This window comes from Sorex araneus, chromosome 2 (genome assembly GCF_027595985.1).
Source record: "Sorex araneus isolate mSorAra2 chromosome 2, mSorAra2.pri, whole genome shotgun sequence".
Taxonomy (NCBI): Eukaryota; Metazoa; Chordata; class Mammalia; order Eulipotyphla; family Soricidae; genus Sorex; species Sorex araneus.
Genome location: NC_073303.1, coordinates 260,637,081 through 260,664,425, shown reverse-complemented (window position 1 = coordinate 260,664,425; position 27,345 = coordinate 260,637,081). Strand labels below are relative to the sequence as shown.

At 53.0% G+C, this 27,345-nt stretch overlaps 1 protein-coding gene across 1 annotated transcript in view; it reads right to left on the bottom strand.

Annotated features, from left to right (window-relative positions):
* Positions 1-27,345, bottom strand: part of RANBP17 (RAN binding protein 17) — a 233,952-nt gene that overhangs the window by 51,130 nt on the left and 155,477 nt on the right. Inside the window, exons 18-21 of the mRNA XM_055124757.1 lie at positions 25,285-25,348; positions 25,085-25,193; positions 12,662-12,765; positions 7,021-7,109 (exon numbers count right to left, since the gene is read on the bottom strand). Coding sequence (XP_054980732.1) covers positions 7,021-7,109; positions 12,662-12,765; positions 25,085-25,193; positions 25,285-25,348 — 366 coding nt within the window. The remainder of the gene's footprint in view (positions 1-7,020; positions 7,110-12,661; positions 12,766-25,084; positions 25,194-25,284; positions 25,349-27,345) is intronic.

The window sequence follows — 27,345 nt, the reverse complement described above, 5'->3', positions numbered from 1 at the left end:
ACTCATCTGACGTTCCACGCCAACGAGCCCTCGAAGCCCTTTCAACGGCAACAAGCTAACAAGGAGTGCAAGCGGCCGTCCTCGTGCCCGACACCTACCGCTTAAAGCTTTATCGTCAGGGAAACAGTCTACCGAAGTACTTGCTGACAGCCCACACTATAACTCTCTTTAATGTTCCCGAGTCTTCGGAGACACCAGGGGACCGAACATTAAACAGCTCCCGCCTTCACGGAATTCATATTCTAACAAGATAGAAAACAGACCAAATAAATACACAAGATGTAAAAAAAAAAAAAAAAAAACACTGCAAAGAGGGCCGGGAATGTGGCAGAGTATGCCTTGTATATCCTGCGTATGTGTACGGCCCTGAGTTCAGTTCTCGGCACACCACACACACACACACACACACACACACACACACACACACACACACACACACACACACACACCCGCAGTAATTCATAAAATGAAAAGCACTGCCAAGAAAAATAAGGCTGAGAAAGGAAGTTAAGAAGCGAGAGTCTACGTATGAGTGAAGTTTCAACTGGATAAAAGTGAGCGAATCTTGGGGCTGGAGTGATAGCACAGCGGGGAGGGCGTTTGTCTTGCATGTGGCCAACCCTGGTTCGATTCCGAGCATCCCCTGTTGTCCCCTGAGCACCGCCAGGAGTAATTCCTGAGTGCAGAGCCAGGAGTAACCCCTGTGCATCGCCGGGTGTGACCCAAAAAGAAAAAAAAATGAGCGAATCTGTAAACAACGACCAACTTTTGGTTCTTGCCCGACAACTCAGTTTTGTTTTATGGGCTAGAAACTCTGTTGCTTTTCCGAGAAGGCCGGTCCTGTGTGTGCTCTTTACCACGCGAGGGCCGGGGGAATCCAGAGCCAAGAGGGCGTTTCTTCTTCGGGGGAGTCCCAGGCAGTGAGGGTAGTGAACGCGGATGGGGCATGCTCTGAGGACCGTCTCTCGGAAGCGGCGCCAGAGGGGCACAGGTGAGACGACGCTGCCAGATCTCCCAAGCACAGACCTGGCCATGAGTGGGAGTGGGGGGGGGGGGGCGGAGAAGCATCTGGAAGGCACATTGAGGCATGGAGAAGACACATCTCAGAGCCCAGGACGGGCAGCGGCACACGGCACACACTCGCCTGTGCAAGGTACCGGGCGCGTCCTCTATTTCTCAGTGCACGCGGCACTGGGTCTGGGCCGGGGCCGGGGGACCGGCGGGGCTGCGTGGAACGAGAGCGGGCTGCCTCTAATATGCTGCTGACAGAGGTGACTGCCACCGAGAAAATGAGTGATTGTTGGAAAGCAGAGCAGAGGTCCGCCAGGCAGGGGGGTGAAAAGGGCAGCGGAGCGCGAGTGCCCCCGCGGATGACAGGGTGAGAATGAGCGCCCACTCCCGGAGTGTAATTTTTCAGGGGCCTTGTGAGCACTACCCTCATATGGGCCGGGGGAGACAGCGGGGCCTTAGGAGAGGCACACGCGTCTCCCTCCTCGGTCTGCACGGATTGCTGTGCTCTCTGCCAGGTGTGCGGAAAACCAAACGCAGTGATATGTTGCACTGGAAGAAGCAAACACGAAAATGTGAAAACACAGGGTTTGCTGCTTTTTTGTTTGTTTGTTTGTTTTTGCTTTTGGGGGTCACACCCGGCGATGCTCAGGGGTTACTCCTGGCTCATGCACTCGGGAATTACTCCTGGCGGTGTTCAGGGGACCTTATGGGATGCTGGGAATTGAACCCAGGTCGGGCACATGCAAGGCAAACGCCCTACCCGCTGTGCTACCACTCCAGCCCCTGCTGCTGCTTCTTAAAAACCAAAAACCAAAACAAAGACTAATTCCCAGCAGTGCTCAAGGACTCTGCCTGTCTCCGTCGAACTCTCTCCAGCTCAGAGCTTGGTTGGTAACTTGAACCATGCACCCGTCCATTCATCCTCACACCCATCCATGGATCCCTTCATCCGTCCACACATCTACCTGTCCATCATCCTCACATCCGTCCATCCATCCATCTACCCCCGTATCCACACCCTCATCCTGTACCGACTGGTTCTTTCGAAGTGCTGAATATCCGGAAAACAAAAACGAATGGAAACACAGTTCTTGCCCTCCGCGGTATCACAGCAGGGCTAGCTCCGCTCCATCTCAGGAGGCAACGGGAGAGTTCCTGTGAAGTTGTGAGCAGATGAGGCTGTGGAGATGTGGTTTCTGGACAGAGAAACCTTGCTGGTCAGAGCTAATTTTGAAAGCTTTCTGCGCGAGCAAGACATCTGTCCCCTCATTCATGAAGGCACGGTCAGCTGGAAGTGGTTCCTTCTCTGCTGCCGACCAACTGCCCTCTCTCTCTGTAAACACCTCGCCCGGCTTCCGCTTCTCTTGGCAGCCTCGTCCTCTTCTGAGCTCATGCAGCCCCTGGCATGCACATCACTCACTCATCAGCTGCTTGTCATCTGCAGTAGGTTACAAACTCCAAGAGGGTAGCCTCTCGTCCCCTCTCACTGCCTGGCACGGAGAACTCAAAAAAAGAATTTGCTAAATGTTTTGTAGGTTGCTTCCTTCCTTATTTCAGTTTGTCTGGCATACCAGTGATGATTTCTTTATTCTATTTTATTTTTTTGCTTTTTGGGTCACACCCGGCAATGCACAGGGGTCACTCCTGGCTCTGCACTCAGGAATTACCCCTGGCGGTTCTCAGGGGACCCTATGGGATGCTGGGGATCGAACCCGGGTCGGCTGCATGCAAGGCAAACACCCTACCCGCTGTGCTATTGCTCCAGCCCCCCAGTGATTTCTTTCTTGGAATACAATGCTGACAGTCAAAAGTACCAATTGCCCTGTGCTATTTTTAGCCCGATATTCCAAGTCCCAGCCATAACCTCCATCACCAACCATTAAATGAGTGACATTCTTAACAAAATACCTCTGTTCTCCTTGATACACCCGAGCTGAGGCCAGCAGAAAGCTTTTGACTCTAGTGCCCAGTGCTCCCCATTTGGTGGGACCCAGGGAAATGCCTTCCCCTTTCCGGTGCTTTCCCCACCACCAGCTAAACTGACACTTTCTTAGAACCTATTTCTGTAGTTACCTAATGACTCCTCGTAGCTGGGGCAGGGTTTCAGCCCTGGGGGTCTTGACTGATCCCTTATGAAACCTAGCAGAGTCCTGTCAAGCAGACAGGATTCCTTCGCCTCATTCCCTATCAGGGAAAGGAACGGATCAATGTGGTGGAGGATTTACTCTGTCGGAGCCACAGGGAGGCCCTTGGTGTCCATTCACTCAGTTCTCCCCCCACACCTGTGCTAGGTGTTCGAGGCTCTCTTCTGCGGGAAGAGGAAACAGTGGTCCTGAGACAGGAAGCAACTTGTCCCAGACCCCATCTGGCTGAAACTGAGGCTGCCCTATGGCCACATTTGTGATCTGTCGCATCTCACGGTCCCGCCTTGCTTTGTATGATGCGTTTGTGTACTCGGATGCACGGCCCATTAGGAAACAGTAGATTGGACTATCAGATCGTGGCTGGGAAGAATGCCTCTCTGTATCTCTGTCTGTCTCTGTCTCTATCTCTCTCTCTCACACACACACACAGACACACACACACACACACACCCCTTCAGTTTAAAAATTTTCTTCTGGATTCTATTTCGGCCAAAGTATGACGTAGGAAAAGTTTAAATGGGTGACTGCATGCACTGCAAGGTGAGATTTTTATTTTACTTGTTATATCACTATGTTCTCACAACAGGTGCACAAAAAAGAACACCAGTGATTCCTGCCTTTGCCAGCAGTGGAACCATCTGTCAGCATGGCTGCCGCGTAGTCCCAGGCAGTTTAGTTTGGGAAGGCCGGAGTGATGAGCAGTGCGGTTCATGTAGCAGCTAACGCAGTCAGTGTTTATAGAAATGTTTTTGAATTAAATAGCTAACCACTAAAATAGCATTTTATCAAATAACCACCATAAATAAAATGCATTTTGACTTTAAGATGACATGTGTTCTTACAGGATCCTTCTTCTGCATGCTAAGGACTGTATAACAAATTAAAGAACACACATTTATGTGAATAAAAGGCAAATAAACTTTCCCCGGCAATAATGTGGGAATCATCACTGACGGTTCTGACAGATCAATATTTCAGAGAGAATAAATGACTTTCATATCTGTATTTTTTTTAAAAAAATCATACACTTATTCATTTTTACATTACTAGAATATTTTGGAAAGAATCTGTACTTTATCACCTGGAACTGCTTAAAGTATTTCAAAATATTTTAATAAACCTTTTTGAATTATCAAATAATGCAACTTTTAAACAAATTTTACTATTATTATAAATATTTGCTCTTCATCCCTTGCCCAGAGGAAAACTATAAATCTTGTCTCAACTGAATGAACACCATTTATCATATTCATTTTGTTGTCAATACAATTATGAAAAGCCTTTGGCCTTTTCCCAAGGAAGCGGATTTGCTGCTGAAACTCAATTATTATAAGCAAGGCTGGTACCTCGCCGCCCCGTTTGGCAATCTAACACAGCTTCCTGTAGACGTGACATTGTGCCCTCCATCCCTGACCCTAATAACACCCGCGTCTTCGGTCACATGGAGAAGACAATGGCTTCTAGTTCAAAACAAACGTTAAAGTTCTAGGGCTTTCCGTCTGCTAGTTTCTGCCCTCTGCTGGACAAATGTTTCACTTCAGACAGGTGACAAGAAGCTGATGCCGAGTGGGGAACGGAGAACAGGTCATTGAGAGAACATTGAGCGTGTCCTGTGGACGTCAGGCGGCACCGGTGAAGGCCGGCATCCCCGTATTTGAGGGGAAGGCTCTGACCTGGGCTCTCGCTAAAGGCCGTTGCCGAGGACGAGGCGGCCTCCACGAGGTGGGGCCTCGTTTCAGGATGACTGCCAATATTTCGGAGAAGCTCAGTTTTTACTTTGTCAGCCTCTGCCTGTGCTTAGGGAAGGAAAAGGGCCATGTTGCAACTCTAGTTTACCCTTCATCATCAAACTTATATTTCCGTGAGGTGAGAGAGAGTACAGCGGTAGGGCGTTTGCCTTGCACGTGGCCGACCCGGGTTCGATTCCTCTGCCCCTCTCGGAGGGCCCGGCAAGTTAACCGAGAGTATCCCACCCGCACGGCAGAGCCTGGCAAGCTCCCCATGGCGTATTCGATATGCCAAAAACAGTCACAAGTCTCACAATGGAGACGATACTGGTGCCCGCTCGAGCAAATCGATGAGCAACGGGATGACAGTGACAGTGATATTTCAGTGTCTAAACTATGATATCTGAGCCCGAGTGATAGCACAGTTGGTAGGGCGCTTGGCATGCATGTGTCTGACCCGGGTTCGATCCCTGGCATCCCATAGGGTACCCCAGCACCGTTGGAGTGATCCCTGAGTGCAGAGCCAGGAGTAGCCCTAAGACATTGCCAGGTATGGCCCCCAAATCTGCCCCCACAAACCAAAGCCAAACACTGTTTCTGCACACATATTTTCTATAATGATGTAAAGGCATAATTTTCTCACCAATATGTAATATTCATTTTGGGGTAGGGGAGGTCTTACTGCTTGTGCTAATTTCCCAGCTCTCTATGGAAAATTCTTATCTCTAATCCTATAATGGACACATATTCAATTTTAACAGTAACTGAAGGTTTATGTCAGTATTCAAACTCATGTTTAATTTTTTTTTTAAAGCCACGTCCAGATCTCCTGTTTGTTATGGCTTTGGCCGTAAGCATGGCACGAGTAGGTGAAGACTGCCTTAGAAGTTTTCTGTCATTTATTAGAAAGGTTTCACCGCTAAAAAATGACGTAATAACAAAACAAATAAGGAAGCAAGCCAGCGTCACAGAATTTCATGTCCTCTGATGATTTCCTATTCAGAAGGCATGAAAACCTTCTGTGTCACGTGCACCATCTCATAAATGATGGCTTCCTGTTTAGACCGAGGAGGTTTCATACAACATTACCTCAACAGTACTAACAGGGACCATTTATGTTACCAAGTAAGAGGCAGGCGTTAGCGAGTGCACAGCCCCTCCTCACCGAGTACCACAGGCGGGGAAAGAGACGTCACTTTCTTTTAGAGAACGAGGAAACCAGGACCAGGGGAAACGGCCTTCCAGGGCACCCACTGCGTGTGGAAAGCAGGGTGTCAAGCCAGCTCTCTCCTGACCCGGAAGTCCATGTTCTTCTTACTCTCTGACACCGAGGCTTCTTTGGGGCATGGGTGGTTGTGATGTGTACGTACGTATGTTATCTCTCTAGTTTGCACACGTATGTTATCTATCTAGCTTGCTGCTGGCCTTTAGCCTGGGGAAAGGTAAATTCAAATTCTGTTCCAGATAAAACCCCCGACCCTTTATTTCTCTCTCTTCACGCCCACTGATATTTTCTTTTCTGGGTTTTTTTTTTTTTTTTTGGCCCCACCAGGCAGTACTTGGGGCTTACTCCCAGCTCTGCACTCGGGGATCCCTCTGGTCGATGCTCTGGGGACCGTACGGGATGCTGGGAATTGAGCCCAGCTTGGCCACGTGCAGGGCAAGCGCCCTCCCTGCTGCACCCCAGGCCCCCTCCCCTTATTTATATTTTCACAATGGCGAAAAGCTGGCGTGATGAGTCAGGGGATCCTCAGGGAGAGGAAAGGGCCGTTTCTGCCCTGCTAACCGAGACAGAGTGAGAAATCCAGGTCTCCCTGAGCTGGGGCCACAGGCGCGACAGGCGCAGAGAGACCACCCCCGCCGCCCTGACAGACGTGAACAAGGTGGGGCTGTGGTTTTTTTTGATGCTGTCACTGGTCCACGGCACCGGAAAAGTGACCTCTCGGAGCTGGTCTCCAAATGCTGTGCTCAGTTATCTGCACGCTGTCTGCCACTGTGCTGTAATTTTTAGCTGATTACACATTAGTTCATTTAGCTTTGTTTCCTCTTCCCTACTGTGCCACACTATTAAGCCGGAGCGAGGGGCCCGGCGTCCCCCTGTGCACGGAGCTGGTGTTGTCACAGCGTAATAAGGATACATCCAGTCAAACAGCATGGTGTAGCTGGTCTTTGTGTTCAGCGCAAAGGCGATCCCTCGCAGGTCTCGCGCCAGCCCGATCAGCATACGCTGTCAGTGGGAAAGAGACACAGTAATTGATTTTCACGTTAGCGCGGAGCAGATGGGGTAATAATCAGGCAATAATGACCACGTATCTGATTCTGATTCATTAGCGGAAACGTCCTGCTCAGACCCCTTTCTAGAGGAAAGGCTCCGCAGACAAACAGGCCAGCCGGTCTGCGGGCCGCCTCTACGCTGCCCTCAGAAACGAAACCAAGTCCTGTTTCCAAGAACTCAGGAGCATTTCGATCCTCAATACGGTTTGATTCCAAATAATGTCAAAGTAGGAAAAAAAAAAAAAAGACAAGGGGCTGACAGTTTCACAGAAGAGAAACACACGGGGCAGAGACACTATTTCACAATAGGCAAATCTCCACCGTTTGGCTTGCACGACGTCAGTCCCCCACCCCGGCCCCCGGAATTGTCTGGCGTGCGTCCTGGCAGCGGGCGGGCTCCTAAAGATCCCGAGGGAAAATCCTCAGGAGCTCAGGACAAAACAAAACTGAGCAGGTGCTCTCCTGGAACCACGACACACACAATGGTGCTCACGTTCTCTAGGCGAGGAGAAGCCTTCTGTATTTATTTGATCTCAGGAGACCTGGGTAGGGAATCCAGCTTGATTTCTGACCTGGAGGACTTTAGGCCAGGCTGTATGTCAGCCTCAGCGTTCTCATCTGTGAAATGGGCTAGTAAGGCTTCTTTCATAGAGGGGTTGTGAGGCATACGTTTCACGAATTCGTGTAAAAACGCCTACCTTGCATGCTCCGTGAGTAGTTCTAACAGAGGGAGAAAGGAAAGGACTGAAAACAACAACAACAACAACAAAACACATGGTCTGACTTGTAATCTGGACTTAATTAAGCTGTCCTTAGGATGATGCTTGGGAGGAGAAAAAGAAAACCCAAGAACAGATGCTAGAATGTCAGAACAAAGAGTACAAATAAACATAATTGCAAAACGAGGGGTGGGATAATTGAGACATGCAACCGCGATTTCTAGGAGAAACGGTTTCCCTGGAAATAGGTGGTCTCTGCACTTTCTTTTCACCAGATTTTCTTTCCTACAATTTGATAAATGAAAACCTCTTTGGGAAGGTCTTTAAATTATCATTAAGGACTTGGAAGCGAAACTCTCTTCAAATGGAACAATCTGTCAGAACTTTTCTGTACTTTGTGAGCCCCCTCGCTCCTCAAAGCACACACCGGAAAGAGGTGAGCTTATTTTTTTTTAGAATATTTGGCTTCTGTACTGCCTCACAGCTTGGAGGGACGGTTCTCTGAATTCTGTACCGTCCACATCCTGAGTGTCTGTTTCTGCTTCTTTAGATCACTTCTTCTGCCTTTCATAATTGTGCGTGTCTTTGTCTTTCAGTCATCGCGAGCTTTCCTGGTAGTTTTCTTCTGTGACTCGCATTTTGCCTTTTATGTAACCTATTTCCACCACCAGGTGCTGGCTCTTCTCTTTTTACCTCTCCACATTCGCCAAAGCGGCCAGAACAAAACAAAACACATCTTTCTTCTAAGAAGTCTTTGTGCAGATCTAGCTGGATCACTTAGCTCTGCAGTCTCTCCATTACGGTGGCCGTTTGGGTCTATTCTTATCAGGCACATTTAGCAGCTCGCAGGCCCTGAGGTTCTCCAGGCCTCTCTCCATCCAACTCTGAATCAGTCGGCACGAGAACCCCAAGTTCTCTCATGCCTCGTGCAAAGCACTCGTAAAATATCTCAGACTGCTCTCATTACACAGAAAGGTTCCTATTTATCACAATTTCTCTTCCTTAAATAAGATGACAAGTTACTCTAATGGACTCGCAGGTATAAAATGATGGCAGTGTTTGATTTCAGAAGAGTTCGCACGTAGCCCAGTGTATAGTAACCAAAATATAATTATCCGTCGAACTGGAAGGCTTGCTTTTAGTACGTTACATGGGGCAGGAAAGCTGCTGCTGGGGTGGGAGCAGGTTTCTACTCAGACCTGTCTTCCCCCTCAGAGCTGCCAGGTTTCTGAGATGCTCTGAGGATACACACTCAACACTGAGGTGGCTTTTTGCCCCCCCCGCCCCCCCAGCTCAGAACCGAAACAGGAGCTCAACCCCCCCATCCAACTGTTTTAAAGAGATTGGGGGGTGACCTGGTTAAAAAACCGAGGGGCAAGCAAGGAGCCACAGTTTTCTGTCTCACTTAAAATAGCTCGGAGAGGTTTATTTCCCAAGTCGCACCTTTCCCCGCCCGCTGGGGAGGGGCTCCCGTCTTGAGGCTGGCGTGGGGCGTGGGGCAGGTCTGGGGTCCCCGAGCGAGCGGAAGGAGGGTCCCTCTTTGGAGAGTTGGCGGGGAAAGTGCGCGGGCGCCCCGGCTCGCTGCTCCGGAGAACAGCTGTCCGGGTGCCAAGCGTGAGACGGATGGGCCGGGAAGCCGCTGAAATGCGGCTCCTTCCACCCTGACCCCCCAAAACGGGGTTTCTAATGGAAAGTCTGACAGACCCTTTCCTGTAGTGGCACTACTGGGGGCTGCTATAATATTATCCTCATAATTCTACGATATAATAACAACAAAGAAAAAGGAGGTGAAGGGTCATTGTGCTTTGTCTTTAGAATTAAGATGGCTGTCTTCATCCTTACAGCATACTCTTAATTCTGGAGACACATCTTAATAACCTCTAAATAGTTCCAACAAAAGAGCCGTGTCAGAGGAATGAGCAGGCCCCAAGGTGTTTCAACTGGAGTGTTTTCATCTGCCTTTATTGCTCTATCCCTCTCCAGAATTAAGGCAATAACCTGTGATAAATTATTCAGGAACTGCTACAGGGATCAAAGCAAAATCATTCTGTTAAAGTGCTGTTTGCAACATTTGGCACTTAGTGCGAAAACTTTTAATGTGCGCATGCTGAAAATCAAGGATTTTAAATAATTTAACATTGTGGAGTTTTTACGAAGGGACTAAAGATAGCAGGTTCCTATTTAACTGCTCCTCTTCCTCCGAGAAGTTTTCATTCATTTTCCTTAAAGCCGATGACGTCATGGCCAAATCAAAAATGATGCATGTGTCGGGGGAGAATCGGACTCTTTTACCATGGCTGCAAGGACAGGGGAAAAACACAGATTCCGACGGAAGGTTTTAGGGCGAGGATTTGTCAAGCATTTCCTCCCTTGCTCCCTGTACTTGGAAGCGGAAAAACCAAGGCAAAATTCAATGTTCCCTTCAATTTTATTAGGCCTAAGTAAGAAAACAAAGCTATAAATTTAAGAGTTTTGCTGCACTTCCTCTCCTCAAAACCGTATTTCAATTTGGCAGCACAGGTCCTTAATGTTTATGTTCATCCTGAAATCTGCATTTGAAAAATATCTATAAACAGGGAGTTAGAAAATGCTGGTAAGGGTTGCAAATTAAATGAATTTGGCAGTCCTGCGGCATTTTCATGGAGATATTTTAACAGCATCACCTCCTGTGGATTGGAATACTAAATACTTTATTGAAGAACAAAACAGAACTGTTTTTATCTCTAGTACTTGCAAAATGAAGTACCTGAAAGCACTTTTGCATGTATTATTTATTCATCATGATAGAAAAATAGCCTTAACCTAATAAATTACATTTAAGAGCATTTAGTGCAAAAGTTTTGTTTATGATAAAGCAACAGATTTAGTTCTTTATCGGTAGCTTAAAGCACCAAGTTTTCCTTCTACAAATTAGACAGATGGTGCTTACAGTAGAATTTACTAAAGGTCTGTCACAACAAATGCAGCCAAGCTGCATATTTAATCACTGCAGAATCTTGTCTACCTGCAGCTGCCAACTGCTAATCCAATTTCCCTGATAAATGTGGCAAGAGACACGATCAGCAATAAAGAGCATCTAACTCCATTTTCCTGCAGGGCGTCTTTTGATGAACATTTAGGGCGGAAGCACGGAGTGCACTGTGTGGCCTGGCTCCGTGGCAGCTGCATGCATTCTGAGGCACACTTCTCAGGTTACTCACTTAATTCTGCCACTATCATTACGTTGCTATTGATCTCCGTAGCTGCTGCCTACACAGCATTACTCTAGATGAAGCTGAATCAGGCAGTTATCATGCATCAAACTTGCTCAAAAGCCTGGAGATTTCCCCTTAATTACTTGTGATTTTATTTGCAAATACCGTTAAAGTGTAATCAAGCAGTCACTTTCCAGGGTCGTTAAGAACTTGCTGGTTTAGGGATATATCACTGGAACTCCATTAAAAATGGCTCTAGGAAGATGGTTTCTATCAGACGAGATGGGCTCCCATCAAAACGGGCTTGGTGCATAATGAAATCTTCAAATGAGACAAATGCAATTTTTATAAAGATGGTGTTTTTTAAAGTCTCGCTGCTTCTTGTTGGCTTCAGACGCACCAGTAGCCCCGGGAAGGCTGCAAAGGTTTTGCAGGACATGAAAAAAAAAAAAATACGGCGAAGAGAGCTGAAAAATGTAACTTACCTGAGCAGAAACAAGCGTAGCATTCTGGTGAAGAATTTCAGAAAGGTGACAAATACCAAGATACTCTCTAAGTTCCTTTTGATTTTAAAATCCTATATATATTTTTTTCTTCTTTATTTTTTATGGAAGAGGAGTTATGCAAAAGGATGGTTAACTTTTTTTTTTTTTAAAGCATACTCCAAATAACAATAAAACATGGCTTGGGCGTCTAGCAAAGGTAGCCATCCTCTGGAGTCCATTTATTAGTCTTTTAAAAATAATCATCGGTGTCAATCTATTTAATATAGCCCGGAAACAGTATAATTTCAGAAGAATGCTATTCCTATTTAGTAGACCTCCTGCTCCCAGCCCCCCACATTAAAATATGGGGCTGTTTTGTCGCAAACAGCTTGCTACACTTAAGGATTTTACTAATAAAACATAATGTTGTCTTAGATATTATGACTGTTGCCACAGCTGAACTGACTTGTCAAATCAATCCTAATATGGCTCCCACAGGCACATAAAAACCTTATTTAGCTATCAGTTATCCTAATCACTTTGTTCAGTTTAAGAATGCAATACTTCAAGACCAGCGCCTATTTATACATATATGCCTAGCCATTTAATAAAGTCTTGATTTATATAAATTCTTGCTTAAAAAAATATTTAGCGATGTAGTGTTTTAGCATCTGTATGTTTGTGCAATCTTCCGTATAAAGATGTCGAGGCACACGGGGCAGGGTGGAGGTGTGGAGAATGGAGACCCCACGAGAAACCTTTTTTTAAAGAGAGTTAACGGCGACGGGAGACGGTCTGGGCCACGCCATCACAAACTGACTACCAGAACCCTCCGAGGACTCCAAAGCCTTTTTTTTTTTTTAAAAAAAAATAGGACACTAGGAGAAATACTCATATGAAGAGAACTCAAATAACTATCTGTATGAAGCACTCGAGGAATACTCAGAAGAATGCTCATATGAAAAAAATACTCAAAAGACAATACTTGTGGTCAAAAAAACCCGCCGAGGGGCACCCAGGGCTCACACAGCCAGCAGGACCTTCCCCTGGGTCCGCGCTCCTGGGAGACACAGAACCCTCTTCGTCCGTGCTTGTCGGTAAACCCACCTTTACGTCATCTTGTTTCAAGTTGTTGTTGAACGTCTGTAAGACTGTCCCAAAGCAGACTGTGAGGGGCAGCATGAAGTTCTCAAATTCGTCCTCATCTTCGCCTACCAGAGAGACAAAAGGGTCAGCACGGTCGAGCAAGCACGCCACGGCACATTAGCGTGGCCGGGAGCGCTGCATTCAGCCCTAGAAACGGCCCAGGGACGGGTCAGAATTTCCTGGCTCATTGACTATTCTGGCGTTTAGTCCTCTCTTTCGCACCAAATGAAATAGCCAAATTACTTACCAGCCCTTCTCCCCCCGGCCCCCCACCCCCTGCCTCTTTATTTGCTCAAACAGACTCTTGCCCCAGGCACCTCAGCCCTTCAGCTCTGGGGGCCCCGAAATGTCTTCCCTGACGCCTCAGGAGAGCCAGCCCCAAGCTGCAGAGACGAGGGCTTTCCCCAGTCCCTGGGTGCTCAGGCACCAGTGGACTCACAGACTCAGGTGCCCAGATAGCTCTGAATTGTGACTCTCTTTTATTTATGTCCTTTATTTTATATTAATTTGTTGAAGAGCTGGCAGGGAAGCTGTTATCTTACAAACGGCCACGGGGTCCCTCATGGGTCACTGGGGGGGCGGGTAAGTACACTCTCCACGGGCCCACCTCCCTTGGCACGATGCTCCTCTTTCTTTAGGAAGAGGCAGGGAGAGACACGTCGTGCCCCTTTTCGCAAGTGGACTGTGGGGCCCTTCAGGGATTCTGTCCACAGCAGACATCCCATCACACTTGGGTACGGAGAGAGCGACAGTGTCATGCTCTGTTTCCAAGGGGGCTTCATAGACGAGACTGGGGGTCTCTCGTCCGGCCTGTGCTCCGGGGAGCCAAGAACCCGCTCGTTCCTGAAGGGACAGGCGTGGACAGGTCAAGGGGCTTGCTCGAAGGAGGGCAGTCTGCTGACGGTGGCGTGGGATGGTTCAGACGGACGTTTATGCTGCCCCTCTGTCAGAAGGGCTCCAGGAAGGGGAAAGATCCCAGAGGAGAGGCCGTGGCTGTCACAGCTGGGCCTGGGGCTCGAGTACACGCATCTCCTAGGGACGCCTGGGGACAAACCCCGGGAGTCTGCACGGCAGACCCGCGGGGACAGGAATTTGGGCCCAAGACGGGGGCCCTGCAATCCCACGCACACCAGTGTCTGTGGAGCAGGAACGGAGGTGGGTCCGAGGACACAGCCAGGGCCGAGTGGGGGCGACTCGGGGCTCCCTGGTGCAGCAAGGCGGGTGCTGGCTGGGTGTCTCTGCCTCCTGCCCTCCCCACGTCGTCTCTGGAGTCCCACGCAATGGGGCCGGGGGTCTCCCGCTGTGGACAGGAGTTAGGGCCGAGTCACATGGTCCCTTGCAGGCACCAGGGCCCGCAGGGCAGAAGCCCTTCCTGACCTTCCGAGACCAGGCTGACCCTGGTCACCTGCCATCTGCAAGAGACCCTGGCCAGGGACCCGGAGGGCCCCCCTCCCCCGTCTTCCTCTGGACTCCACGGCAGCGACTCTCTCTCGGCAACACGGCACCTGTCAGGCTGCCACGAATGGCAGGGCAGGCCCGGGGCCGGGGACCCGCCAGCAACATTCCATGGCGGGCAGCCACGCGCAGGGGCGCCAGTGCGGCCCACTCCTGTCCTCCCCGCCAGCCCGCACCACCGCCAGCCAGCTGTGCCTGGCTGAGTTGAGACCCCCCGGCCCCATGGGGTCTGCCTCCCACACTGCTTTGCTGTGGCACTTCAAAGCCACTAAAGCAGAAATCCCACTCCTCGAGGGTTTCCGCGAACACCGGGTGTTACAGGATGCAACGGCCAGAAGCTTCTCAGTGGGTAAATACTAGTGGCGGTTCTGGTGCCAGCATCGCGGGTCGGGCCTGATGGACAGTAGGGAATAGTGGGCGGGGTATCCTAGTGGACAGGGCATTTGGATGATAGGCAACTTGCTTCATGAAAGTGAATCTTTGTTTTTTCTTTTTGGGTCACACCCGGCGATGCATAGGGGTTACTCCTGGCTCTACACTCAGGAGTTACTCCTGGCAGTGCTTGGGGGACCCTATGGGATGCTGGGAATCAAACCTGGGTTGGCCACAGGCAAGGCAAATGCCCTACCCGCTGTGCTATCGCTCCAGCCCGAAAGTGAATCTTAAACATGGCTTTTTTTCTTTTCTTTCTTTCTTTCTTTCTTTCTTTCTTTCTTTCTTTCTTTCTTTCTTTCTTTCTTTCTTTCTTTCTTTCTTTCTTTCTTTCTTTCCTTCTTTCTTTTTCTTTCTTTCTTTTTTTTGCGTCACACCTGGCAATGCACAGGGGTTACTCCTGGCTGTGCACTCAGGAATCACCCCAGCGGTGCTCAGGGGACCATATGGGATGCTGGGAATCGAACCCGGGTCGGCCGCGTGCAAGGCAAACGCTCTACCCGCTGTGCTACTGCTCCAGCCCACTTTTCTTCTTTTCTTTTTAAATTTGTTTTATATTTTAATGGAATCACTGTGAGCTACACGTATTACAAAGCTTTCACATTTGAGCTTCAGTCATACACTGATGGAACACCCACCCTCCACCAGTGCACATTCTCCACCACCAATGTCCCCAGTATCCACACCCCCTCCCTGCCTCTCGAGCAGACAATCTCCCTCTTACTCTCTCTCTGCTTTTGGGCATTATGGTTTGCAGTACAGATGCAGAGAGGCCATCGCGTCTGGTCCTTTCTCTGCTTTCAGCACACACCTCCCATCCCGAGCAATCTTCCTGGCCCTGCCCTTATTGTCCTCGGGCACGTGGCTTGTTTCCCTATCCCTCCCCCCCGCCCAGCAGAAAAGAAGCCGGTGGGCCCCTGACGTGAACACTACTCCTTCCCAGAGCAGACCGGCGTGAACACACCTAAATGGCGCACTCCTCCTTGGGGAAGGCGTGACCAGGTGTCTCTGGGGGGTGGGATGGTTCTCGGGCTGCGAGAAGGGCCCCGGCAGAGTCGGGGCGCTCCGAGAGGGGTGCTTTCAGGGTTCCTCGCTGGGTCCGGGCTCGGTGTCTCTCATCTGCATGCCTGGGGCCGGGTCGTCTTGTTTCCTAAGCCAGCGCTTCCCAGCGTGGGTGGTCCTGCCCGCCCCCCCCACCCCGTCTGGGCCGTGGGGTGCAGCCGGGAGGTGCTCTCTCTCGTCTGTTCTCTTAAGCAGGGTAGGTTTCCGGGGAAGGGGGCTCGCCAGGTAGCCTTCTGAAAAGGGGCTGCGTCAGCACGGGGAACCTCTGATCTGGCTAAGTGAGTTGGGGGGCTTGAAGTGTCTGTCAGCGGCACCTACGTTCTCGCTGCTTTTGGTGGGCCACGGCGAGGGCAGGTGGGGAGAGCAGCGGAGCGGAGGCCCGCAGTCCGGGTGGGGGACCCTGCGCTTACTCCGTCCACACGGTGCGTCCCCAGTTCCCTGGGGGAAGAACTTGGTCCCTTTTGGTCGTGGAGGGCCCTTGTGACCCAACGGGCCGGGTCTGGTTCCGGGAAGGAATCGATGCGTGTTGGTAGACTGGGCGTAGGCGGTGGTCTCTGGGGCTGCCACGGCCCCTCTCGGCCCCCGTGGCTCTGAGGATGGCTTCAGAGGGGTTGGAAGGACCTCGGCGGTGCGTGCAGCGTCCTACTGTGATAACGTCCGTGGTGGCTGGGACCTGTAGTCAGGGTCTGTTGTGTATCTCGGGACCACACGGTGTCCCCCAGCCACCAGCAGCAGCGATCCCAACGCCCAGAGCCGGGAATAACCCCTGCATGCTGTGGGGGGTGGTCCCCAAACTGACAGGAAGTGAAACAAGGAAGCATCCGTGGGAAGGGATTCTTCAGCAGCCGCTGGGGTTCGAGGCTGCCGGGACGCTCTGGCTCGGGGTTCCCAGGGAGCAGCCAGCGGCAAACCCTGCTCAGGCCGGGCCCACAGCGGCTCACAGCAGCTGTGACACGCGCCCCCACCCGGAGGACCCCTGTCCCAGTCAGGAATGGCACGGCCTGAGAAAACGTGGTTCCCCCTCACTACAATTTCCTAGTCAAGGAGGCAGCAGTGATTTTGTATGCCGGCGCACATGTGATCACTCGGGCAGTGATAACGGAAACTGCCAATTCAGGGCTTTAAAAAAAAAAAAGAGAGAGAGAGCGATAAAGGCCCCGAAACAATGCAAAGTGCCAATTTATATTTTTAATATTTTTTGCTGGCATCGGAAAATGTAAATATTAACATAACATTGTGAGTTCTTAGTCATGCGTAGATGAGATGATAAATTCTTCAGCTTTTGGAGAAAACCCAAAGCTAATTATGTCTACGGGATTTCTCAGAAGCTGACTCAACAGAAGGGGGCTCATGGTAGAAGTTTCTGGTTTTTTTTTTTTATCGCACCCCCCTTCTGGAGAAGCCACAGCAAGATACAAATAGTAAAGTCAGAAACTGGGCCTTCATGTGTCACCTGCAGGGCGTGTCATTTGGTACCTGGCCCCTTGGCTGCCTCCAGCCAGTGCTGAATGTGAAAGCTGAATGTGAAAGCACTTTTTTTTTTTTTTGGCTTTTTGGGTCACACCTGGTGATGCTCAGGAACTACTCCTGGCTCTGCACTCAGGAATTACTCCTGGCAGTGCTCGGGGGACCATATGGGATGCCGGGTATTGAACCTGGGTCTGCTTCATGCAAGGCAAACACCCTACCCGCTATGATATTGCTCCAGCCACCCCCACCCTTTTTTCTTTCCTTTTTATTTTTTGTGGTTTGGGGCTATACCCTTTGATGCTCAGGGGTTACTCTTGGTGATGCTCAGGGGACCGTATGGGACACTAGGGATGGAACCTGTGCTGGCTGTGTGCAAGGCACGTGCCCTACTCCCTGTACTATCTCTCTGGCCCTGTATATCGTTCCCTTTTCATGGAACCAACGTGAAAAGGGCAACAGGGAAATACAGAGACAGGGTGGAGATCTTGTGGCTTCCAAGGGCGGGTAGGAGGGTATATAAGGAGGGAATGTACTTTAGGGCACAAATTCTCTCTTTTTTGGAGGGGAGTCACACCCAGTGATGCACAGGGGTTACTCCTGGCTCTGCAATCAGGAATTGCTCCTGGCAGTGCTCGGGGGACATTATGGGATGCTGGGGATCGAACCCAGATCAGCCACATGAAAGGCAAATGCCCTACCCGCTGTATGATCGCTCCAGCCCCCAAATTCTCTGAGTTGGAAATATTTTGGGAACTAGTGGTAGGGATTGTACAACCATGTGAATGTTCCATTTTATTTTATTTTTTGCTTTTTTTTTGGGTCACACAGGCGATGCACAGGGATTACTCCTGGTAGTGCTTGGGGAACCCTATGGGATGCTGGGAATCGAACCCTCGGTCTGCCATGTGCAAGGCAAACGCTCTACCCGCTGTGCTACTGCTCCGGCCCCCCCTGTGAATACTCTATTCTAAATGCAGTAAGAGGGCTCATCTGTCTGTGTCGGGCCACGCCCTGTGGTGCCCGGGGAGGGAGGGTGACTCCTAGTGGCTCTTGGTGGTGGTGTGGGGGGGTGAGTCCAGTGCTGGGGACTGACCGGGGCCTCCTGCATGCAGAGCAGATGCTCCAGCCACCCGAGCTGCGCCCCTCACCCCGACAGGGGCAGATTCCACAGTCTGTGGAGCTCAGGAGAAAACACAGCACCACCCTGAACAAAAACCGGGGTTTGCTCCCCTCACCCCCCGCCCCCTCACCCCTGCCGCCCTTTATGTGTTAGATAACTCTCGATTCCTCAAAACGAAAGGCAAAGAGCAGGTGGGACCTGGGGGGCTTGGGAGAGGGGCCCTGAAGTCCCAGGAACGATCGTGGTGGTAAGAGATGGTGGTCCCGAGGCCGTGCTGTGCGTGCCGCGGTGCCAGCGCCAGGGTGGCAGGCGGAGAGAGACCCTCCCCGCGGGGGCCCTGGCCCTGACCGGGGTGCCTGAGCGTGAACGGGGGGCTTTGTGGCCACTGGCCTGGAAGCAGACGACGACGGCCCTTAGCCAGGGTGGCCAGGGTGAGGGCCGGAGGGCCAGCGGCCGGGGAAGCCAGAGGGGCCGGCCAGAGCGGGGAGGTGCCAGGCTCTGCTGAGAGCCCCCCGGGAGAGTACCATGCCTGTGACCCCTGGGTCGAGGGCCCGGAGAGCGGCCAGCGGCTGGGGAACCGTGTCCTCTAGAAATGCAAGGTCACCCGTCACCGTGGCACGGCCGGTGAGCCAAGGAGGGGCCGGGTGTGGGCAGTGCTGCTCCTACAGAGGGGCCCCGGGGGTACAGACAGACAGACAGACGGGCGGACGCACAGGCAGGCAGGCAGGCAGGCAGGAGGCTCCGGGCGGTGGGTGCAGGAACCGCCCCAGGAACTGGGTTTCCACAGGGAGCTGCGTCCCCAGCTCCCGGGCCCGCCACACTCGGGGCTTTCTCCACCTGAGCCCGAATCTGGCCTGCATCTCCCCTCCCCCCTCCAGACCGCCCGGGGTCTCTGGCTGGCTGTGGGGCCACTCCCGGCCCCGGGCGAAGCAGGGGGGCCTCGTATCTGCCGGAGCATCACACCGGCCTTGCGCGGACTCAAGACCTGCTGGCTCCCCACTCGGTCACTGTCGCGCGAGGCCGGGCTCCAGGCCCCCCTCCCCTGGACACGTCTCGGGTCAGGGCGCGCCGCCGCCCTTCGGGGGGCCGTCTCCACCCGGTAGGAGCACCGAGGAGCCCCCCATCATACCGCTCCCCGGGGCCCAGGGGTATCAAGCTTAGCCCCGCCCCGCCCCACGAGCTCCGCCCCCAAGCCGGCTCCCTCCCGGGGGTGCGCCCCGCTCTCCACCCGCAAAACCAGGTAAGTTATTAAAAAACTGGATCTGGACTTAATGGGCTGCTTTCTGCCTACAGGGCCAGCCTAATTAGTCTTAATTATCTCATTACAGATTCTAAGTATTTCCAGCTGCTTCTTTAGCCCCCGCTGCCCACCCCCTGCCCACCCCCTCCCCCAGATGCCTCTTTTCCAGACCGTCTCTGCCAAGTCCTGGACACGGTGATCTATTGGTGCTCTCTCCCACCAGAACGGCAGGCCTCTCTGCCCGCGCCGCCCTCTCCAGCCCTGCCCGAGACGTCCACCCTGGGCTCCCTTCTCCACGAGATAAAAAATAAATAAATAAAAAAAAGCTCTGGCCCATGATTAGACATAAGGACAAATTTTAGAAACGACGCTGGATTCCCCGGCCGGAGCGCTGTAATATACATATACGGGGCAGGTAATAAACCTGATAAATAGTGAATCTGTTTATTTCACAGACAGTTGGAAAGTAATTTCTTCTTCTGTCTCCTTCTCCCTGCCCCTAAGCCTTAAATAAATCATTGGGTGCAAATAAAACCGAAGACCACAAAGTTCCATTTCCCAGCTGGCGGAGGAGGCGCGAGGGGAGCCCCGAGCGGAGCACGCGCGGCGCGAGGCTGGCCCGGAAGGCCGCGCGGCCTCTCTGAGCCCAGGTTCCCGAGACCACACGCGCGCGCGCGGGCCCTTGCGACCACCGGGCGGTGTGTGTGCCGGGGGGACGATGAATGAGAAGCCAGTCTGCAAAGGGCCCGTCCGCACGCTGTGACGGAATGATCAAGAGAAGGGAAGTCTCCTTCCTGCGGCAGTGGCCGCTCCGCCGTCCCCTCTGCTCCCCCGCCCACCGTCCCCACAGGTCACCTGGGGCTCCTCAGGTGCAGTGACCCGGGAGGGGCTGCAGAGGGAGGTGACACAAGGGCTTCGTAGGTGCCTCTCGCCTGATCCGGTGCAAGGGGCACTGGCCAAGGGCTCCAGGGAAGAGCCGTCGCTGAGCGAACAAGCCCGGCCTCGTGGCCGGTGGAGACTGAGTCCGCAGCTAACGATACTTAGTTCTGTCCCCCGCTGCCCCTCGCCAGTAGCTGCCAATGGGATCCCTCTCCGCTCACATCACACAACACAGAACAAAAAAAAGGCTTAAAAAAAAAAAGATTCAAGTATTTCCTACCGAACAGCCCCCGGGGGGGTCTCGACTTACGGGCCGGGGTAATGCTATCTTTCCTTTAGTCTATTAGCTCGACTAAAGCTAATTTACAACTATCGGAGGGGACTTCAAGTGATTCTGGGGAGGCCGGCCAGCCAGCGTGCGCACAGACGGGGCGGGGTCTCCACCCGGGGAGTGAGGGGGGGTGCGCCCACGCCCGCGCCTGGTCGCAGAACTGCCCCAGCCAGCAGGAAGCAGCACCGCCCTGACGAGGAAATGCTTCTGCTTGGGTTCTTTATGCAGTGAACGCGGTGTCTAGTTTAGCCAAGGAGCAATTTGATAAAATGGTACAACTGCTTATTGCCAAAAAAAGGGCCCATTTTCATCTGGAATACAACCTGAGGCACAGAGCATCTAATTAAATTCATACAAAGTACAGATTATTGAATAGAGACCAAAAGGCTTCTCAAAGTAAATACCAATTAATGTGACACCCAATTTCTTTCCCCTTTTCTAATCATTCCAATGTGCATGGCTTATATACAAAACATATTCAATTTATTTTGTAGGATTCAATTAGAACACGCTGTATATTTCAATCCAAGAATCACGTCCAATGCTTTGCAGGCAAGCTGGGTAGGTGGACTTGTCTTTTTGATTCTTTACTGAAAAAAAAAAAAACAATAACAAACAAACAAACCAAAAAACACCCCAAAAGAGCAACCTCCTCCCCCTGCAGCAATACAAATATTTCCCTGTCAAACTGGTGTTTGCTTAATCAGAAGGAGCCTCGTTAACTAATATTCTATGCCCTGCCCGCCCCGTGTCACGCACTTGCGCTTCTGTGGGGTGCCACTCCCTCTCACGCCCTCGTTTCCGAAACAGTGGACCCAGAACAGGACCCAGAGCAGGGCACGGGGAGGCCCGACTCTCTCTGGAGAAGTCGAGTCACGTCCCGGTGGCTCTGGTCTGCGAGACAGGCTTCAGGTGACAGACTGAGCCAGCCAGCCGCATGCCGTCACCTGCAGGCCTTGGGGTGGAGGCAGCCGGGGGCCCGGGGGCCCAGGACCCTTCTGGATGCGGCCTGCCCGGGACAGGCCGAGTGTCGGCACTGTTCCCGGGGAGACCCCGGCCGGCAGAGCTGACCCGGGGCGCCGTGAGGGGGGCAGCGGGGGGGGGGGTGGTCTCTGTCCGAAAGTCCACGCGTGACCCCGTGCTCGGCGAGCGCCTCCAGGGCTGACCCCGAGCTCTGTTCGCTGTCCCTCGACACCTCAGCATCTCCCAGAGCTGGGCAGGTCCGCCCCGGCCCAGCCCACCCCGGCACACAGACACCCGCCCGCCTTCCCCCGTCACTCTGAGCTGACAGTGCTCTGGGAGAACAGGTTCACACGCGTGTGAGCACGCCCCCCCCACTTCGCCCGAGACAGCGTCCCTCCACCCCCCCGCCCCCGCACCCTGTCCTCCTGGTGACCCCGTGTCTGTGTTCAGTGACCAGGGGCTTGCCTGCGCCTGGCTAGTCCGTCCCCTGCATCGCCTCTCTGCGTCCCTCTGGTATCTGTCTCTCCTCTGACTGACCGTCCTCTGCGAGTCCCTCCAGCCCACCCGGGCTTCTTCGACGGGCGCGACTCCATCTTTCCTTCTGGCTGGGCAGTCTCCCTGCAAGGCTTTCCTTCCCCCACTCCTTTTTTTTTTTAATTTTCAAACAAAGCTAATGTAATTTCTAAACTAAAATTATACCCACTGAGGGCTGGAGTGCTAGTGCGGCTGGCATTTGCTTCACGTGCGGGGACTCCTTCAGCCCCCAGCTCCACAGCGGACCTCCCGAGTCCTGCCAGGAGTGACCCCTGAGGGCAGAACCAGGCAGAAGTCCTGAGCACTGCCAGGTGTGGCACTCCTGCCCCCCCTAAAAAAAACCACAATTTGTATATTTTTATGACCGGCGAGATAGCACAGCGGGGAGGGTGTTTGCCTTGCACGAGGCCGACCCTGGGTTCGATTGCTCCGCCCCTCTCGGAGAGCCTGGCAAGCTACCAAGAGTATCTCGCCCGCACGGCAGAGCCTGGCAAGCTCCCTGTGGCGTATTGGATATGCCAAAAACAGTCACAACAAGTCTCACCATGGAGACGTTACTGGTGCCCGCTCGAGCAAATCGATGAACAACGGGATGACAGTGCGATTTTTATGGGTCAAGTATTTATTTTAGAGGAATCGAATCCTGGGAAACCAGAAAGTTCTGTTGGCCACGGGAACAGAGTATTTGGAACTGGAGTGTCTCAGCCTCCGTCGAGTGAGTGCTCCATCCCCATTGGAAGTGGCTGTCAGGGAGGTGACGGGCAGTGCCAGGGGTCACCCGAGATCAGGAGTCATCGAAAGGCTCGGGCAGGGGCCCTGGGCATGAGGGAGTGTGTGGTCCTGCTTGTGAGTGGCCAAAGGTATCCTGGGCGGGGGCTTCTGTCGAAGCGGCCATACGGGAGAAGACCTTGGCCCGTTCGTTGTGCTCCAGGCTGGAGGTGAGCATGACACGGACCCTTTTGTCCTAGAAAAATCTCCTCCTGGCTCCTTCTCTACCCCTCTGTTGCACCCATATCCTTCCCTGTGTCTGACGGGGTCAGTCCCTGCGAGCACTTTCCAAAGCTTGCGGGCCCGGCCTTCCCGGCCGGCCCAGGGAGAAGCCAGGCTCCTGGCGGGCAGCGAGACCGTGACACAGGCTGGGCGGCCGCTCCTCTCTCCGGTGACGCTGAGCTGTCACTCTGCTCCATCTCCCGCTCGCCTAAGGTAGCAGATGATTGGGCTTTGCACGCCTGGTTTACACTCTTCAAATATTTATAGACAGTTCTCTTTGCCTCCGGCTCCCGTTGTCACTTAGCCAAGTTATACATACACGGTTCTTTTAATCTTTCCTTAGAAATCAATCCCGCAAAGCTCCTTAATCATTCTACCTGCACAGCTCGCTCCTCTCGGTGGTTTGTCTTTCTGATCATGTATTCTGTGCAAAGGGATGGAAACAGCGGAGGGGCTGGGAGCCAAGAGGGGGTCTCAGTCCCCCTTCCCACGCCAAGGCGCAACGCTGCTTACGTGCCACACAGGACCCTCCTCCTCCTTTTGGCACCATCATGCTGAAAAGCTTCGCCTTAGGCCGGTGGACGAGCCGGTGCACTGTGAGAGACGGGGAAAGAAGTACCCGGGGTCCCGAGTGCCCTTGCGAGGATGGTCTAATCCCCGAGCTGCCCTGCCCGGGCCTGTGCGCTGAGAGCTCAGCCTGAAGCACCCAGACGCCGCAGGTATGGGGCAGCAGAGGGCCACGGTCACCGCAGGGCGGTGCAGGGCCCCTTCTCTGAGTGTCTCGGTCACCACGGGGCAGCAACGGGGCCCCTTCTGTGGGAAGTGCTTCCTGGAGGGGCTCGGGGTGGATGTCACCGTTTCAATGACCTGTCAAAGGAAGCCCGTGTCCCTACACAGAGGTGAGGCATGGAATGACGGATGCTCAGGAACCAGGAGCAATGCCCACAGGCGATGCCTGAAGGCAACATTCCGCATCCTGAAGAATTTCATTTAAGATACCTCGGACGCTTTTTTTTTTTTTTCTGAGGGGGTGGGCGAGGGGTCAGTGCTGGGAACTGAACCCGTGGCGTCAGGCATGCAAGGTATGTGGTCTACAGCCAAGTCACCTCCAAGCTCCCTCGTGTGAGTCCTCTGTTGATACATCCCCTCCCCGCCCACTCCCGGCATGGTGTCCCACCACCCGCACAGTTCAGGGCCGTGCCATTTCACCAGACAACTGAACATGGACTCCCCCGCCTTTCCTCGTCTTCACATCTCAGCCTTGGACGCCTGCGGACTATCCCACCTGATGAGGAGATGCACCACGAAGCCACAGCTCCCTGCTGCTCCACTGTTTCTGAGTTTGCTTCTCCGGACTACACTGCCACCCCCAAGGAAACCGCTGTGTGTCAGAGCCATCCGAGATCTTTCTCAGTTCACAGCAGTGAGATGGGCGGCTTGGAGGGCAGCCAGACGGGAAAAATGGAGGGTCTGCAGAGACAGTGGAGCGGGTAGGCTGCCTGTCTTCATGCCGCTGAGCACCCCAGACGGCCTCCCCAGCCCCCCCAAGAGTGATCCCTGAGTGCAGAGTCAGGAGTCAGCCCTGGGCACCGCCAGGTATGGACCAAAAACCAAAAACAAAACAAAAAAATTTTTTTTTTTTAGTGTTTGGAGGAAATTTCTCAATGAATGAAACAGGAATTAGTGCAGAGACTGTTTAAAGTGGAAAGACAGCCTCTTGCACACAAAGACACGTTGCGTGGCGCCCAGAGGCAGAGAGAAGGCGCATCGGAGCTGAGGAAACCGCGGGCAGATCCGTGCGGACACTGTTACTCGGGCAGCAGCGTGCTGCTCGTGCTGCTCACTGTACAGTGCTCGCTGACCCTCTCTCCTCGGGCCGGTACCTGGACCCACCCTCAGGCTCCTTACCTAGATCCACCATCAGGAGGCGGGTGAGGGCCGTGTAGAAGGTGGTTCGGCACCTCAGGTCGCTCAGACTGTCCCCGTCGCCGACGCCCAGGAAGGGGAAGTGTTGGCTCTGAGGAGAGGGAGAGCAGCCGGGTCACGGCCCCGCCCCGCCCCGCCCACGCACACCGGCCGGCCGCAGGGTCAGGGAAACGGAAACTCACCGTGTGGTTTTTCAGCATGAACTTCGTGGCGTCTATCTTGGCCAGCTTTTTTAAGAGGACATAAGTGATGGCGTTAAGGAACCTTGGGACATGGGTGGTCTTAGGCGGACCGAGAGGAGCAAAGGCGGCTGTACGGGGGGCGCCCGCTCCACCGAGAAGGGCCATCGGGGGGCCAGGGACCCCACAACTCAGCTGGGAGTAGCCCCTGAGCACCCCCAGGTGTGGCCCAAAAACCGGAGAGAGAGAGAGAGAGAGAGAGAGAGAGAAGAAACGATAATCTATTATTAACCAGTGCAATTACGTCTCCACTCTTTTACACATTCCAGCTATGGGAAGGAAGAATGAATTTTATAATTAAGACAGAACTTCTTTACGATTGAAGCCTTGATGGCGGAAAATTAAAACTGACCCTTTTTATATTTTGGGGTGTCACTTGAGAGCTTCTTTTCACTTAATATCATTTCGTAATAAAATAATTATAAAAGGCCCGTCGGTAGGCGAAGGATCCCAACTCTAAGAAGCAGCGAGCTCGGCGGGAACCTGAAAACAAAAGCTGCATCGGGATACGCATGGCGGCGCAGCAGGCTGCAGACTCCGTGGTCCAGGAGAGCCCGAACGGCCCCGTACCGGCCGGCCCGCGCCCTCCTCTTCACTGCGAAGTTGGGCATCGCTCACTCAGAGTCCAGAGAAATGGGCGTGCCCGGGAGTCAGCAGCTACGACTGACAGAGCCGAGATCGGAACCGAGACTTGAGGCGAAGGCCAGGGTCCTGGGGCGACCCCCGTGTGGGAATGACGGCGAGGGCGCCTGGAGACACCAGCGGAGATGAAGGAGGGAGAGCTGGGTACCACTGTCGCCTGAGGGGCTGGCCGGACCCCCGAGAGCCGCCTGACCTGGGTGGCCGCAGATGTCTCTTCCTGCTTGGGGTCAGCGTGTCTGGGGGCCACAGCTCATGCTCTGGTGCTCGGGGCTCACTCCTGAGGGGACCGGGGGACCGTGTGGGGTGCTGGGGATGGGACACGGGCTGGCCGACACCTGGCCTCCCCGAGCCCGGGCGTGTTCCCACTGGCCGTTCCCCGCCGGCTGCCTCAGGCCTTCCTGCTCGCACGTGGTGTGGCGAGAAGCTCAGAGGGCGGCAGTGAGGTTCCGGCACGCATGTGGAGGCCCCGAGCTCGGTTCCTGGCCCAGCATGGTTCCCTGAGTGTGGCCCAGGGAAATCTCTGAAATATTTATTCCCTGGATCCCCTGAGCACTGTTTGGGAGTCCCCCACCCCAATCATCTGTGGTTCTACTCATGTTTCCGTGAAAAAAAAAATTCTTTTCCTTCCCATCATGCACAAAGCTAAGGCTGCACTTTGACTCAAGGCAGAGGCACTGACACCCAATTCCAAGTCTAAAACTTTAGTCACTCAGGTATGAGTGTAAACGCCTAGAAAATGCACCAGAGCCCGTGGCAAGGAGCCGCAGGAATCGGTGTGTATCTATCACCACGCCAAGCCCCGGCCTCCCCGACTGACCAAGGAGCTGACATCACAAACCAAGTGACCCGCAGGCCGGGCGGAAAACAGCTCTGCCCAGAATCACAGAGGAAGACAAAGATGCAGAGGGTGGAAATGTGCAGAATGTTTACCCTCTGCAACGTACAATTCTTGCAGTTCCACAGTGCGGAAAGGATTATGGAAGAAAGGAAGGGAGGAGGGGAGGAGGAAGGAAGGAAGGAAGGAGGGAAGGAAGGAAGGAAGGAAGGAAGGAAGGAAGGAAGGAAGGAAGGAAGGAAGGAGGAAGGAAGGAGGAAGGAAGGAAGGGAGGGAAAGGGAAGGAAGGAAGGAAGGAAGGAAGGAAGGAAGGAAGGAGGAAGGAAGGAGGAAGGAAGGAAGGGAGGGAAAGGGAAGGAAGGAAGGAAGGAAGGAAGGGAGGAAGGAAGGAAGGAAGGAAGGGAGGGAGGGAGGGAGGAAGTAAGGAAGGGAGGAAGGAAGGAAGGAAGGAAGGAAGGAAGGAAGGGAGGGAAAGGGAAGGAAGGAAGGAAGGAAGGAAGGAAGGAAGGAGGAAGGAAGGAGGAAGG